Here is a 16,609-nt window from a genome sequence, read left to right on the forward strand (position 1 = left end):
TTGTTTGTTTTACAGCCTTTGCAATTGCCTTTGTTATTGTTGATTGTTGGTTTCCTTAAAGCAAATTAAGCTTCTGCACTATAAGAAGCCTGCCCTTTCTTCTGACGAAACTAGTTCAAGAAGATACTATTCACCAAGTTGCCTGTAATTTTAATTTAAAGGGGGTAGCAGAGTGGGATGGGGCAGGAATGAGAAACTGTGACCCAGAGAAATGTGGGAGCTTCCTAAATTGGTACATCCAGCATCTCCTAAATGACTCAAGGCCACACTTCAAGCGCTGGGTCCAGCTGTGGGTCCGTCACCTAAGGAAAGACATTGAGGTACTGGAGCATGTCCAGAAAACAGCAACAGAGCTGCTGAACAGTCTGGAGAGTTAGTCATGTGAGGAGCAGCACAGAGAGCTGGGGGTGTTCAGCCTGGAGAAAGAAAGGGTCAGGGGAGACCCTGTCACCCCCAAAGCTGCCTGAAAGGAGGCTGAAGCCAGGGGAGGGCTGCGCTCTTCTCCTGGGCAGCCAGCAACAGGACAAGAGGAACTGGCCCCAAGCTGCACATGGGGAGGCTCAGATTGGACATAATGAAGAATTTCTTCATGGAAGGGGTTGTTAAACATTTGAATGGAGTGCCCAGGGAGGTGTGGAGTCATTGTCCCTGGAAGCATTCAAGACATGCCTGGATGTGGCACTTAGTGCCATGGTCTAGTTGACAAGGTGGTGTTCAGTCATAGGTGAGACTCTGTGATCTTGGAGGTCTTTTCCAGCCTAAATGGTTCTGTGTGACCCATCGTCCAGAGAAAAACAAGTAAAAATAGACATGAAAATGGAGATGAAATGGCACAGCCCTGAGGTGATAATTGTTTTGGGGAGAGAGAAGGAAAATACACAGATCTACAGCTATGATGAGGGAAACCTACAGTTTGGACTGAACCCATGGAGAGGTTGGATGAAGGACGGAGAAGAGCAGGAAAACCAAGAACAGTGTGTGCAGTGACCTCCATTTACAGAAACACTAATGGCCCTCAGCATGGACCAGTTCTTCTCTGCATGTACCTGCACCCACTACTTAAAAAATACACACACACTAACAACAACACAATCTTTTAACTGCAGAGCTCCATTATCTACCCAATGCTTGCAAAATGCTATTTTTTCAGTTACACTGTAATGAAAAACACCTTTCAAATCTAAATTTCCTCTTATTTAATATGGCTTTTGCCTAAGAAAATCACCGACAGGAAAACGTCAAGAGCTGTTGGAAAGGTAGGCAGCGTTAGCACAGGGAGATAAGAAGCGATTGCAGAGGGCCCGGTATCCTAGCAACATCCCTGCAGTTGCCTAATGGTATTTTGGAAGAGCAGCGGCTCCAGAGCGGCTGAAGTGGGGGAAATGAGGGGCTGGAGCGCGGCGGAGCTCCGCAGCCCGGCCTGAGCGCCCGGCACAGCCGCTGCCAGCCGGGACCAGGCGGGCGGGAGCGAGGTAACGCGGCGGAGGGGCGGGGGGCACCGCTGCCCGGGGCATGCACCGCCGGCCGTGTCCCTCACCGACTGCCGGGAGCTCCGGGAGCTGCCTGCCGCTCGGCGCTCCTCAGTCCCTCCCGCGCCTCCCCTTCCCGCCGGGACATTTCTTCCCCGCACCCCTCGAAGTCCGGGCCGAGCCATCGCGCGGGGCGGGAACAGGCTGGCCACCGCTCTCGCACTGAGGTTTCGGCCTGGGGCGAGAGCCTTCGCCCACCGCCGCAGCCGGGAGGCGCGGGCGGTACTCGCGGCGCGGCCCGGCCCGGCCCGGCGGCGTGCCCGGGCTCCCGGCGGATGGGCCGGGTTTCCGTTCCCGTGGAACGCGCCGGGGCTGGCGGGGGCGCGCTGCCACGCGGCGGAGCGGGCGCCGCGGCGGGAACGGGGTTAAAGCCGCGCGTGCCGGAGGCCCCGCCCTCGGGCCGCCCGCCGGCCAATCAGGGCGCGGGGGGGCAGCGTCGCCGCCGCTCCCCGGCCCGCCCCGGGGCGGCGCGCGGCATGGCGCGGGGCGGGCGCGCGATGGGGCCGGCGGCGCGGGGCGGCGGGGCCCCGGGCCGGGGTCTGCCCTGCGCGCGCCCAGCGGGTGCCCGCGCGCTGTCGCGCGGCTGAGCGCGCTCCGGGGCCCCGCGCGGCGGCCCGAGAGGTGAGGGGGGACCGGGCCGGGCCGGGCCGGGCTGGGAGCGGCAGCGGGGTCGGGGTCGGGCCTCGGGGGCAGCGTCCCGCCCGCGGGACCGGGGCCCTGCGTGTCCCCCCGGCGGCGAGAAGGGACGGCAGGTGCCCGGCTGCACGCCTGGGAAGGAGAGGCGCCAGAGCAGGGGCATGCCTGGAGCAGCGCGAGTCCCCCGGAGCCCAGCGGAGGCAGCACGGTGCCCGGGGAGCCGCCGCGCCCGCCCCCGCCGCGGGGACTTCCTGGGCGGACGCTCGCAGGGAGGGCAGCGCTGGCTGAGGGCTGGGAGCCGAGCTTCGGCCGCGGGCACTTGTTGCCGAAGGACGGCGTCAGCTTTTGGAATGAGGAAGGAGGAGCCAAACCTTCCTTCCAGCTCCCCGGTGCTGTGGATTGTTACACGTCTCGTTTCAGTGTGGTTGTTGGCCTCCTATGCCGAAGTAGCTTAATTTGATGGTTTGTATTTTCTGGTAGAACAAGCAGGAATTAATTTGAAAGGAATGCTTATAATATCAGATATTTGAAGTGGAAGGATACGATCTGTGCTTAGTCGATGGGAAACTGCAGAGGCTCACAGAAATCCCAGATGCAGACAACATTAGCGAATGCACAACTTGTGCATTTAGCTGCATTTCAGAAGCATACGAATATACAGAGCAACTGGCAATAAATGTGACTTTAGGAGCAAAAGGTGTGTGCGCAGCTAGCTGTTTTTTCCTACATTTTGGTCGAATTATTCTGGTGTGTTGCTTGGCTGGTAAGGATGTGGTGGTAGAGATCAATTTCATTGCTGATCATGCAGGTCTCAAAGGACATTTACATTGTTTCATCGTGGGGCCTCAGAGCTTCCCCCTTGATTCCTAAGGAAGGGATACAAGAAATAATCAGCCCTGTATGTGGGCTTAACGTAATCGAATCTTAAAGTGATTATGGAATGGTAGTGGGATAAACGTGTTTAAAATTAGAGTTATGTTCTGCATTCTGTAAATTTCAATATCCCAGATATGATGGCAAGGGAGTTTTTTGGGGGATTTTTCGTTATGTTTTGGGGTTGGGGTATTTCCACTTGTTTGTTTGGTATTTTGTTTAATGTTTTTCTGTACATGGTCCAAGTTCATCTGAGTTTGTGTAAAAGTATTAATTTTAAAAGTGGTTGAGTGGTGTTCTTTTGGTGGTGGGGTCAAGCTTTTGCTATGTACTCATATTGCATGGTTTTCCCTTAAATTTCCATTGGCTTGTGGAAGTGACCCAAAGCCCTTATCAGAGCAGCAGGGTGAGAGCAGTAATTGAGATGAGCGTGTTGGAAGGCTCAGCAGCAGGGTGCACAGAGGCACAGTGGCATCAGAGGAGTCAGCCCCGGGCTGTCCCTGGGGAGCCACCAGCCCCACTGCCCCCGTGTGACATGCAGCAAGAGCAGTCCCCAGGAGGGCTCTCGGGAACAGCTCACAAGATCGAGGGCTAACTGCCTAGGGAACATGGGTCACATGGGATGCAAGAGAAAAGCATCTTGTGACTGCACAAAATTATGGGGTGCTCCTGGGAGGGGCTAGAGGAAGGTGGTTTCAGGAGGAACAAGTATGGGGAAATAAAAGGGCCTGGTCAGTCTGTTTGACTGTGTCCTAGGCCAGCTTACCACAGTGTGTCCCCTTTTGTCATTAAGCTGCCTTTCTAGCTGTTCTGCTGGGCGAGAGGACTCTGCCCTATTCTCGTGTGCATGCTGAGCTCTAAGTGATGCTGGAGATGGTGTAAGTTGTAGGGATCTCTGTGCCAGCAGCTGGAGGGACTGCAGTGAGCGAGGCCCTAATGCCCAGGAGCTGTGAGCCACAGGGGCTCGTGTGCCTGCAGTGCCCCTAACAGGGAGAGTGGAGTGCGTGGGCACAGCCTTGGCAAGGATGCTGGCCTGTGCTTGCTCGTGAGTATCACACAGGGCCAGGCAGTGAGCAGGATTAAGAGGCTTGGGAGCCAGGCTTTGAGGCAGCTGTGAGCGTGGGACAGGTACCAGTGAGATCAGAGGGTCGTCAGTTTGACAAGGAGCAGGGCTCTGGGGGGTCTGAGGATTTGAGGCTCAGCTGCTGCCTAGGTTGAGGGTCTGAGACCAGGTACAGAGTGATCCACGTTGTGTGTATATATTCCCCAGCAGCAGGCCTTTGTCCCGGGCAGCTGTGGGGAGGAGCAGCGTAAGGCCAGGCCATGTTTGTGTCTGCCTGAACACTTTTATGTTATGTTTGTGTCTGCATGAACACTTGTTTTTATCTGTGCTGATCTCTGTGGTCAGCCATGTGTATTTGCATCTTTGCATGCACAGCTCTGGGAATTCATCCTCAGCCTGGCTGGATCTGGCACATGGAGTTGCAGCAGCCTTGTTGTCAGTGGGCTGCCAGGTTCAGCAGCCCCTAACACAGGAAAAATCGTTTTTCTGTAAGCTTGAAGATGTAGAAATTGTTGACTCAGGAAAACTAAATTTAGAACCGAATCTTCAATGACTCTTACATTGTGATAGAATTTGAAAGTATTTCTTGTTTTGATTGATGTGAATAGGGCTACCTACATGAATATCTAAATATCTGTATTTATTTAAGCTTCCATGATAGAGCAGTGGAGCATAAATTAAAATCAAACCTAGCCTTTTGTTGTAGGTGTTTTTTAACTCAAGAAGTAAAAATAGACATTTCCTTCTCTAAATGTCATAGACTTGTAGCAACACAAAATGGTTTGAGTTGGAAGGAAGAATGAACTTTTAAAAATCATCCAACTCCTTTTAAAGTCAACCCCCTGCCATGAGCAGGGGCAGCTCTCATTAGCTCAGGTGGCTGAAAGCCTCATCCAGCCTGGCCTTTATTGTTTTGCTTGTCTTCCCCCAGAATAAATATATGTGTGGAAGAGAATATCAGCAAGGAGTGGGGATGTTTATCATCTGACAACTGACCTTCCTTTTAGGCATTTTCTAGTTCTTCTAGTGTAATGCTGTAGTGTTATTTTTGCTGTCAAGTTAAAATACTCAATTTATGTGAAACATCAAGTTTTCATAAAAAATGAAAAATTTCTGTCCTGTTTACTGTTGGAGTTTATAGACATGTGGATATACATCCACACATGTTTATAGTGACCCATTCTTTTGGTATAAAATTGATAGAATGATAAGCAGATTATTTTAGATTGAAAACTGTAATTAGAGGCATTTGGTATCAAATATGAAATACAGCTACTACCTGCCCCAAGAAATCCTCTTTTTGTGTGAAGTACTGCCAAATCAGCTTCTGATTTCCCATGTGATGGGTGTGCTTTTTCCATTTTTCAGAATTTCCAGCACATTTAATTTTTTTCTATGGAATTCAGTTGTACATAATTTCATACTTAAATGAGCAGCAATTATTTTCAAGTTATTTTCATTTTTTTTCTCTCCTAGCAAGAGTAATTTTAACAGCTGTTGGAGCAGATAACTGAAATTGTATGACAGAGAAACACCTGATATTGGAAAGTAGAACAGTGGAAACCTTTTCTTCTAGAAGGTGGTATAGGTACCCTGTGGGTATGCATGGGTTTATATATTTTCCCACTTTGAATGTACCAAAAGAAGGCATTGTTTTATTTTGGCCATCTCCCTGTGTATATTGCAGATTTTGAGGGGACTTTGTGATGAGAGATGGGGAAAGCAACAACAAACAAAAATAATCTTAGTACAGCAGATCCTTTGCATTGTCATAGGCTGCTTGTGAGCATGGGCTTTTTTTTTTTTTTTTTGTTTTGGGTACCTGATAAAAATATTTATGTTTTCTTCTCAATTTAGTCGTGTACAAGACATTGGAAATAAAGCTGTCAACCAAGTAATTTTTTTAAGGTCTGGGTCACAAATGATTAGACAGTAAGTTTTTTACTTTGTGACATGATGTCTAAAGGCAATCATTTGTCTCCACTAAGATGTAGTACTGAATTTAGGGAAGACAGTATGCAATTTAAAAATTGCCTAATGTGCTTGTTCATACTAAAGAACTACAGCTCCTTATCAACCACAGTTATAATAATTTATATATATATATATGCCCTGTACACTCCTTGATTTTTATTTTGTGCTCTGAGTTTTCAAATTTCTCTCCTTTTTCTAGCAGCGTGGAAAGAAAAGCATTACCACATGTAAGAGCTGCTTCACTCTGAAATGTTCTTGATCTGCATGTGTACAGTGGATGTGATGGATTTCTGAAAGTGCCAGCCCAACAAGATGCACACACGTGTTCAGGAGACAGGAGAGCAGACAGAAAGCTGGAGTTTGGAGTGTGTGTTGCTGCGCAGTGATTGATGCCGCTTGCTTGGGGACAGGCTGTTTCCAGTACGTGCCCAGGCAGCGAGAGGAGGGGCTGCAGGCTAAATGAGTTGTTTTGGTGGCTGCAGCTCCTCTCTGATCGATGGTTTTCATCGATGCTCTGTGCAGTCCATAATTTTCTTTTTTGGGCTCTCTCATGAACTAAATTGGGTTCTGCTCACTGTCATTAATAATGATCCTAATGGAGGGAACATCATTGACTTGTTTGTAAGGCTCTGGCTTGAATTCAGTGTGTATTTATTAGTCAATGTTTTTGTAGTTTAGTCATGAGTTATTAGAAAATAACTTTTTCCAAAGATGAAAAGCCTTCAACAACTTGAAATTTGTTTTCAAGTGTTTCATATATTAAAATTCACACTCATTTTTGATGCATAGAACTCCCTTTATGCAGGTATAGCTGCTGATTTGGTTTCATAAAAATGGTCAGTGAAGTCCTGTAGTTTTTGAGGAGCAAGGGTGTGGCTGATATGAAGGGGTGTTTTATTACTGGAATACAAAGTTTTTGAAGTGTAGAAGAGGCTTCAAGGCTGATCTACTTGCTTCTTCTCTTCCTTTGAAAGATTAGTGTTTCTATATGAAAATTCAAATGTTGCCTTACTTTTTTTCTGAAAGTCAATCCTCAGTAATTCCTAAAAGTGTAAGGACAACTGCCCTACTTTAAGAGTAGATTTTCTTTTATAACTCTTCAAAATCTGCCTGTCATGGACGTATGTTAAGAATTCCTGTAATATACATTTGGCTGGAGTTTTAAGAACATCTTGTGACCATTTTGTATCTTGACCTGTAGATTGCCATTGATCATCATCTTTTAGCTTCATAATAGACTCAGGTATTACATTTTAAAGTGCAGTGTTGTAGGCTGAGAATAAAATAGAATAAAAAAGTGTATGTATATTACAGTTTTATAAAGCTACTGCACTTCAGTGTATACATTCTTGTTTAAATGTTGTATCAATGTAATTAATAGTTTTTTTTGTGTACAGCCGCTCTCAATGGATGTACAATTTTATATTGATATTTGCATTGCTCTTGGACTTAAATTTCTGTGCAAGCCCGAGGCAGCTGAAACTAAGCTAGAGCTGAGTTCTCTGCTTTCAGAGATTTAGTTCTTGATTTCTTCCTGTAGTTTTAGATTTGATTACTATGTTGAGTCTAATGTATTTTTTTCATTTGGTTTTGACAGTGTGTCACCTTCAGGAGATGGCCTCTTCTAAGTCTTTGATGAACCTTCTGACCTTCACTTTCGGCTCAGCAATAGGATTTTTTGTCTGCTACCTTCTGTTCAGCATTATACTAGAAGAACAGGTTAAGATCCAGCCTCATGTTCTTCACAATGATCCACATGGTCAGCACTCAGCAGATACTGACAACAATCAGCTGCAAGGACAAATGAATTTCAATGCAGATGCTGGACAGCATAAAGGTATTTTGTTACACCTGGCTGGTTAGCAAATGTCCTCTCTTTTCATGCATTGCAAAACATTGCTCTTCACTGCCAAGAATTTATATGAATCATTTTTATTCAGTTTCCTCATGTTCAGGTTACATCTAAATAACTTTTTTCTCCTGAGGTCTACTGAATGGTGGTTTTCTTTGTTTACATTTTTATTACAGTAGTAATTTTTTTCCTGTAGAGTCCAGCTGTTTGTCCAACTTGTGCATCCAGCCTTGTGGAGCAGTAACTTCTCAAATGAGCTATTGACACCAAATGGCAGTTTGGCTAAGCAGATATCTTTGCTAGCATTGTAGATGTGGCTGGATTGCTTCTTAGCCTTAAGAAGCTAATTTTGGACAACTTCTAACTTTTGATCTAGCCTCTAAGATAAAGCCAAAATACAATTTTTTAAAAATTGCTTTTTGGTACAATTAGTAAAACACAGATTTGGAACAGGGGGGCAAAGGGAGTCACTGTGGGCGTGATTTGCCAAGCTGATTACACAGCAGTCCAGGCACAGATTGCTGTTTGCAGTCAAAGCCAGAGAAATTCTCTTGCACTCTGGTTATTTTTATTTTTCCAGGGAAGGTAGACCCTTCCAATACTTCAGGAATACTTTTGCACTTTATATATTTCATTAAATGTGTTCATTCTAAATCCCAAATACAGAGTGTTTGAGTAGGGACAGCTTGGATGAGAACAATTGCTCTGCAATGCATTTGTTGAAGATGTTAGTAAGGAACTTCTTATTTAGACATATTTAAACTCCAAGCATTGTAAGATGAGTGTGTGTTTCACATGTGATTGTAGAACATTGTTACAGAGAAGTCTGATCTATAGTTGCATAAAGTGTAAGCAGGAATATTTTAGTACCAGTTATGCAGATTTCACTGTCCATGAAATATTCTTTTATGTGAGCTAAAATCTTTCTGTATGTATCAAGTGAAAATGTTTCTTTAAGAGCAATGAATGCTTTGAAAAACTTGTTTCACACCTCTGATAACTGTCTTTATTCTGCTGGATTGGTGCAAATAAAAACATGTTATCAACAATAACAGTAGTTTCATAGTATCATAAATTACTTAATCTGATAAATTATTTCTGGTTTACCATTTGCTTTATTCCTAAAACACATTTTGCTGGTTTATAAATATTTATTAGGGTTTTTTTGTTAACAGGAATATATATAAAAGAGCTTATTTGCTTTCTGTGTTGTAATAATTAAGTTGTATTCATTGTGAATGGCAAAAATACTCTGTTTTAAAATTTTCCTTAGTCTTCCAAGACCATAAAGAGGTTGCCTGTGAGCAGTTTTTATGTAGAAATCAAGGTTTGCTAAAGCCACACTTCCCTGAACAGACACTTGCTTTGATATAACTCTTACACTCTCCTTTATCTTGTGAAATTGAAATAGCTTTAAGAATTTTAATCTTTGAGAGTCTTGTTTGTTTCCTTCCAGAATCTAGTGTGGAGTTCATTAACTGGTACATTTGGAAGCAAAAGCCTCTTTTCTGTCTGCATGTCTTTTCTGTCTAGAAACAGAGTATCTGAGGAGGGGGAGGTTGCTGTTAGTTGTTTGGCAATCATGTCTAATATGGTTTTACAACTTTCCTCTTTTTTTTAGATGAGGATAAAAATATTGCAGAAGGACTGTATCACAAAGTGAAAATACTGTGTTGGGTCATGACTGGACCTCAAAATCTAGAAAAGAAAGCCAAGCATGTTAAGGCCACTTGGGCCCAACGCTGTAATAAAGTACTTTTTATGAGCTCTGAGGAAAATAAAGACTTCCCAGCTGTGGGCCTAGAAACCAAAGAAGGCAGGGATCAACTGTACTGGAAGACTATTAAAGCTTTTCAATATGTATATGACCATTATTTTGATGATGCTGATTGGTTTATGAAAGCAGATGATGATACATATGTTATATTGGACAATTTGAGATGGCTTCTTTCAAAATACAGTCCTGACCAGCCAATATACTTTGGGAGAAGGTTTAAGCCTTATGTGAAACAGGGCTACATGAGTGGAGGAGCAGGATATGTTCTGAGCAAAGAAGCTCTGAAGAGATTTGTTGCTGCATTTAAAACAAACAAATGCACTCACAGTTCCTCTATTGAAGATCTGGCACTAGGAAAATGCATGGAGATCATCAATGTGGAAGCAGGAGATTCTAGGGATACGAGTGGCAGAGAAACCTTTCATCCGTTCGTTCCAGAACATCACTTAATCAGAGGATACCTACCAAAAACATTCTGGTACTGGAACTACAATTACTATCCTGCTGTAGAGGTGAGTCCTGAGGAGCCTGGTGTCCATTTTGTCAAGTGCATCTTATGATGTGTGTGAGCGTGTGATGTGTGAATTAGCATTAGGTAAAGAATTCAAAAACAGGATTTGGAATTTTTACGTATTAAAGCTGAAAAAGAGTCTGGTTCTTCAGTAGATTTTTTCATTGTAAAGCAGCAATCTATTTTTATACTTGTATTCAGCAGCTAAAGCATTTCTGTAGCTTAAAGCAGCTGTATGACACTGTATTTAGTGTGTCAGGAGGCAGCAGCTTTAGCTAAGGCTGCAGTGCTGGGGGGCTGAGCTGTGGACAGTTCCATCTGTAACTGATTCAGAATGGAAATTGCCCGTGTGGTCCTGGCCTGTCCTACCTGTGCTTGGACAGAGACTGCTGCATCTGGTGACAAAGTCAAGCTGTATTGATCAACCTTCACAAGTATTGAAACAATGACAGTTATGTAGCAATTGTTCTCTTTGGTGTCTTTAAATATTTAATCTTCGTTCCAGTTCGATTTGAAATATTAGCAACTCTGCAATCAAAGCTGCTGAAAAAAGAAACCCCAAAACTGTGCTCCAGGAAAGCGTTCTCAAACTTGAGCTATAAAATATAAGTTTTGACAAATTTGTTAACAACGATCCTATAGCTCTTGAATGTCAATGAAATCAAGACATTTAAAGCAAAATTCTGCAATTACTTGTTACAGGTTTTTATCAGTAGGAAGTTAAATACTGGCAATACTGCCAAACTGTATAGTATGTCAACACAAACAGGTGCAGGTACACACATGTTTTGTTTATACATTCTGTCTGGATGCTGATTTATTGTTTCATGTATAAATGTTACTCATTTAGGCCTGCTTGCTGCTTCTTTGTGCTGTTTAATCCCCAGCATCAAAAATTAAAAATGGAAAAGCAGAAAACCTCTGACGTTAATGAAGGCAGCTAGTTTTTTCACTGGCTTGATCACAGGAGCAAGAGACTTTGTCAGCTTCATTTTGGAAGGATGCCTTGGCAGATATGTCTGGTACATTTTGCTTGCCTAACATTAACTTTTGAAGTATACATATGACTGATAGTAGTGGATTTCTTACCATTAAATCAAGTATTTCTTTGAATTCTCCCCAGATCTTTAATTCTTGCTGATTGTTTTCCTTTGTTTTGTGTTTCAGGGTCCTGGATGCTGCTCTGATCTAGCAGTTTCATTCCACTATGTTGACTCTGTGACTATGTATCATTTGGAATATTTGATTTATCATCTTCGTCCGTATGGGTATTTGTATAGGTACAATCCTGATTCATCAAAGAATCCAGAAGAGCAGAGCAAAAATGAAGCACTTGAGAATGATCAAAAGCTAAAGCAAAAATCTTCTGAGAGCTAATTGGAGTTTGAAAAAGCCAAAAAGAAGGCAGTACCATGAGTAAGAGTCTTCTCAAACTTGTGCATGAAGCTTGCGGACTGAAATGACTCCTGGCGATTCTTATTTCAAAAATCAAGTTGGCAGCACTTCCAGTCACCCTGTGTACAGTAGAGTCTGGTGCTGGCTCTGACTGCTTGGGATGTGACCTTGCAGCTCTGCCCACAAAGATTTGGGGCCCTAAAGCTGTGAATTTGGAGGTTGCTCTGCTACAATAATATTTGGGAGAATTTGTATGAAAATCATAGTGGACAGGTTCAGAGATGATCGTACCCCATTTCTGTTCTCCTCTATTTCCTTTCCATTAAGTCAGTTCTAATACTAGAAATTGGATGCTGCCCAGTCAAACTGATCATGATGACTTTCTGAAATATTCTCAACCTCTTGAAGTTACTTTCTGTATCTTGCCCTAAAAGTAAGGCAGAGACATGGAATTAGATTCTCCAGTCTGCTTTGCCTTAACAACAGAGTGGCAGAATTTCACCCACAAGATTAATCTGAATTGTTTGAGAAACAGAATTCACTGCTATGAATTACTTATAAAGTTTTAAATTCTGTTGTGGAAAACAATATCAAGTTTTCAGGGAGGAATATTTTTCTGGAGAGAAACCAGAAACAGCTGCTGTAGTTTAAATTGCTGAGGTGATGCAAGCTGCTTACATATTTGCCTGTGGCTCTTTTAATTTTTTTCAGTTTTATTAACTTATCCTTTTGGTTGAATGGATATAAAAATTCATCTTAGCATTTCTCAGCCTAAGGTAGATGCTTTTGAAAATAAAAGTCTGTTTTCTATTCTTTCATCCCACCGGCCACATAAACTAGGAAGAATAGGATCTTAGTGAAGTTGCATTGTAACAACTTGGTTTCAGCCACTATTATAATTAGTTTGTTTCCATTTTAATTTTCACTAGAGGTTAAAATCCTCAGATCGAGAAATGTCCTATTTTAAAATTGCACCAAAGCCAGTTTATTTGGTTGAAGTACTTAATTTCACTTTTCTGAACATTTTTTTCTTCCACTTTAAAATTTTTTTCTGTATCTGCTTCTTGTTACCTTTTTCAGCATAAAGTGTTAAATGATCCTTTTTTTTACTGTTTTTGGAGCTGAAGTGCATAGTTATTCATGTAAGCAGGCCTGAATGCAGGAATCTTTCAAAGTGCATTAACTTTTTCCACTACTTCATAAGTATCTCTGCCTTTTAACTGGAAACACTTTCTTGGGGAGGGACAAAACAGTTGTTTTAATTACTGATTTTTTTTTTTTTTTTTTCTCAGAGATCAAATGTATGTTTTCTAGAGTTAATATAAAACCTTCTGGTTTTCTCCTTTTCAAATTGAGTGAATAGCAGTATGGAGAATGGGATTAAGCGTGACATGTTGTGTTTTATTCCACACTTGAACAGAAGTTTCTTCATCTTTGTTATTTTTCACTTTCATCATATTGATGAATTTGGACATAACCTAATTACCTCCAGTCTTTGTTTTTAAAAGGGCACATAGTGGTAGCAGACAGCCTTATTTACTACTGCTGGTCCTTCAGGATGTTCCTGGAAGATGATGTTACCATAAAGTACTGGATTTTTTTTTTCCAAAGGTAGTTCTAGTACAGATTGGAGTTCTTTCTGTTGTCCAACAGTAAAGTCATTACTTTCTTTCTGAGCATTGCTCTGCAGCATGGTGGTAATTACTGAAACAGCTCATGGTGTTGAAATGCTGCATGCATCTTCTCTGCCTGAATGTAGGCTGAGCTCATCTATCAGGTATTGGTTAAATAGTTCCTGCAGGGGTAAATCTGTTGGTCTTTATGAGCAGCACTGCTTCTGAAGTACTGATAGGGACACAAGCTTTATTTTATGTTAATTCACTTAAGTAGACCATTAAAACTGCATTGGTTAAAGAAAGGAGAAAGTCTCCAGTTTGCTGTAGTCAGAGGGATGCTTGTCCAGAGGACAGTGGATGTTAACATGCTGAAAGGTGCTTCCTTCTATGAGCTAAATGTTTATCCCACATGCAGCACAAACCAATTGTATTGTGAAATCCATATGGAATTGATAACTCAAATAGCATTGTTCAAACAAGCAGTTAAAATATTCAGGAATACTTAAAGAAGTTACAAAATGAAATTGAGATCCCAACCTAATCTCTTTGTAAATTCAGCCCATGTAAAAGATCTGTTGAGCTACTGTACAGTTCCTTTATTTCTTTCTTCTTCAGTTCATCCATGGGGATTTAAAGATTTTCTACCACAACAGGCAGAACTAATCCTGCATATTTTCTGCAGATTTGTGTCGTGTGTTTGCCCTGTGCTGTCCTGTGAAGCATTTCCTCTTCATGTTCCTTACTGCCCTGACTATCCTGTGTCTGGCTTTCCAGTTTCACCCAGCATGTCTCAGGTGGACAGGAGGAAGGAGGATATTTGAACTCCACACAGGTTGTTTGCTGGGATAACAAGGTAAACCAGCCACTGCTGAGCTCAGGGTGAAGCCTTTTCTCAGCAGCAGTTCTAGTTCATATCTGCTGCCCAGCTGAGGCTTGTGGGTTTAGCAGAGCAGGGTGGGAATATCCCCTTCCACAAAATGTGCAGGACCACAGAGAGACTGGAAAAGTAAAGGAGCAAGTTCCCTTTCTGAAGGGAGTAAGACTAAGGACATACTACCTTATGAGAAATGGTGGCCTGTCTGGAGAAATAAACAGCCTTTTCTTCAAATGTCAGTTTTTGTTTTAAAGTGTCCTTGTGCATAGGCCTCTGAATCTGTTTCTTTTGCCTTTATAACAGCACTGCAAAGAATTAGTTTTCTTTCCAGACAAGCTAGAAAAGTATCAGGTTTTACATTCTGTGATTATAACAGAGACCTGTTGTTCTCTGTTGAATTGTATTGCCGTAACCATGAGCTGATACCTCTGAAATAATTGGTTTCTATCTCACTGCCTTCAGAAGCCTCAGTGGAATAAGGTTGGAATATGAACAGTATAATGTTCATGTACAATATTGTTGTTGTTATGTTTCTAGAGTCCCATAATGTTGTTACCGTATTTCTAAACTCCCATACCTCCTCAGTGTTTTCTTATGGCTGCAAATCTTCACAGCACAGACTCCTTCTTCTGCATGCATTTCCTTCTTAGGGCTCCTCCAAGGCTCTCCCTGACCAGCCAGCCCACCCCCTTTTATCCCAGTTATCTTCACTACCACAGCTGCCGCCCACTGAAGGACACTGCAGCTGCAGCCCATCAACAACAGCCAGGACCTACCAGGCAAGGCCTATATACAGATATTGAAGTACAATACTGATATTTTACTAGGACTCAAAAGCCACCTATACTATACAATATTACACTAATATTAGTAGTCTGCTATTTCACTCTCAGGTCTTTGTGCTTTGAGAAAGTATTTGCTGAGTTTGAGAATTTTTGCAGCCCAAGGAGACTGTATTTCAGATGGAGAGACTTCCTGAGGCACAGCTACATGGGCTTACTTAGGCCATGCAGATTATTTCTCTGTGGTTTGGTTTCTGAAAGATGTTTCTTGATTTTCTAAAACCTAAAAGCTTTCCTTGGCACCACAGTGATTTAAATTACCCATCTAAAATTTTTGAACTATTTTCTTGAAATTGCTAGGCAGTATATGTGGGAGTGTCCCCATGTGTGACAGAATAACATTTTAACTTTGTGGTTAAGTGTGATTTCACTTAAGAAAGTGATTAATATGATTTCACTTCAGGAAAGATTGACAATGGCAAGAAGTTACTTTCTGATCACTAGTGTTAATCAGAGGATAGTATTAGTGTTTGTTTGCAGAGGAGAGTATTAATCTTTGTTTGCAGAAAAAGAGCAATTTTAATCTTCTTTTACTCCCAATTAATTTTTGCAGTCTGTGTTATTTAAGAGATTACATTCTGGTGATTATACCATCTCATTTTGTGGAAGCTCTTTTCACAGTACTTTTGCCTTTAAGGACACTGTCTTTGCTTTGCTTTGGTGGGGGTGTATATTAAAAATCACTTTTTCAGCTGTTACCATTTGATCTGTCATGCTTGCAGAAGTATAAATGTCAGTATTTAAGTAGCTGATAGACCTGTTATAAATGCTTTGTTATCTGAGCAGGGTGTTTTGTCTTTGTATGACAGAAAAGTGTGGGTTATTTCTCTACTGTACCTGTTACTGATGCTGATAGTGCACGCACAGATAAAAATAGACCCCTCAATACAGGACCACTGGGAAAGGCAGTCTTTGTCTTTTTTCTGTCAAGAAATCTTCTGTGGAACTCCAAAAGTGTAATTTGCTTTGTTTTACCATATTGTATTTAAAATACTCCACAAATGTTGTTAATAGTCTAAAAGAATTAAATATTGCTGCTGGACAGTATGCTCCACTTAAAACCTGTGAATGTTTCACTTTGCAATTATAGATACTTGTGTTCCTAATGGCAGATAAAAGTTGGTGATTTGTCTGGAATGGTCACCATATGGATTTGTTTCTTAAATACCTTCTTTGAAGTGCCTTTGACCAATTTTTAGCATCAAAATTAAGTTGAGAATTGAATAAATAAAATAAGTTATCTCATACACAGTTCATGTCTGTCTTCATTTACACCTTCTGCATGCTAGTGGTGTTGCATAGCACCACAGTCTAGTCTAATAAAAATGTTCTTGCTTTTTCTCTAGGGTGGGTACAGGAAATTCAAAAAGCTTTTCTCACTTGTTATGATTCTATGATTCTATATTTATGCAATTAACAAAATAGCAAGCTACCCAGAAAAAAAGATAGTAGATTTTTAAAGTGTAAAATGATTAAATGCTAGTACCAGATTCACATAAACAGGCAGCTGTTTCTGCATTGTCCTGATTCTTCAGTGTCTCCATATTATTACAGATTCCTGAGTGAACTGACTACAACTGATACCTCAGAAATGAAGCAAAACTGTCCAAAATTAACCATCTTGTTTAAAAAAAAATTAATTCTTTCAGTGAAACTCTTATTTCTGA

The 16,609-nt window shown here is 42.1% G+C and overlaps 1 protein-coding gene across 6 annotated transcripts; it reads left to right on the plus strand.

The window, feature by feature from the left end:
- Window positions 1–2,042: 2,042 nt before the first annotated feature.
- C1GALT1 (core 1 synthase, glycoprotein-N-acetylgalactosamine 3-beta-galactosyltransferase 1) lies at window positions 2,043–16,184 on the plus strand. 6 transcript variants are annotated; one of them, XM_064704367.1, is made up of 5 exons: window positions 5,643–5,689; window positions 6,278–6,302; window positions 7,673–7,912; window positions 9,549–10,216; window positions 11,383–16,184. In XM_064704367.1, exons 3-5 carry the CDS (start codon window positions 7,690–7,692, stop codon window positions 11,590–11,592), a joined length of 1,101 nt encoding a protein of 366 aa, XP_064560437.1. In that variant the 5' UTR covers window positions 5,643–5,689; window positions 6,278–6,302; window positions 7,673–7,689; the 3' UTR covers window positions 11,593–16,184. The 6 variants fall into 6 exon arrangements, with proteins under 6 accessions (XP_064560436.1, XP_064560439.1, XP_064560437.1 ...); XM_064704366.1 differs by lacking the exons at window positions 5,643–5,689; window positions 6,278–6,302 and adding an exon at window positions 2,043–2,150; XM_064704369.1 differs by lacking the exons at window positions 5,643–5,689; window positions 6,278–6,302 and adding an exon at window positions 2,469–2,627.
- Window positions 16,185–16,609: the final 425 nt, after the last annotated feature.

Source organism: Zonotrichia leucophrys, chromosome 2 (assembly GCF_028769735.1).
Source record: "Zonotrichia leucophrys gambelii isolate GWCS_2022_RI chromosome 2, RI_Zleu_2.0, whole genome shotgun sequence".
NCBI classification, from domain to species: Eukaryota; Metazoa; Chordata; class Aves; order Passeriformes; family Passerellidae; genus Zonotrichia; species Zonotrichia leucophrys.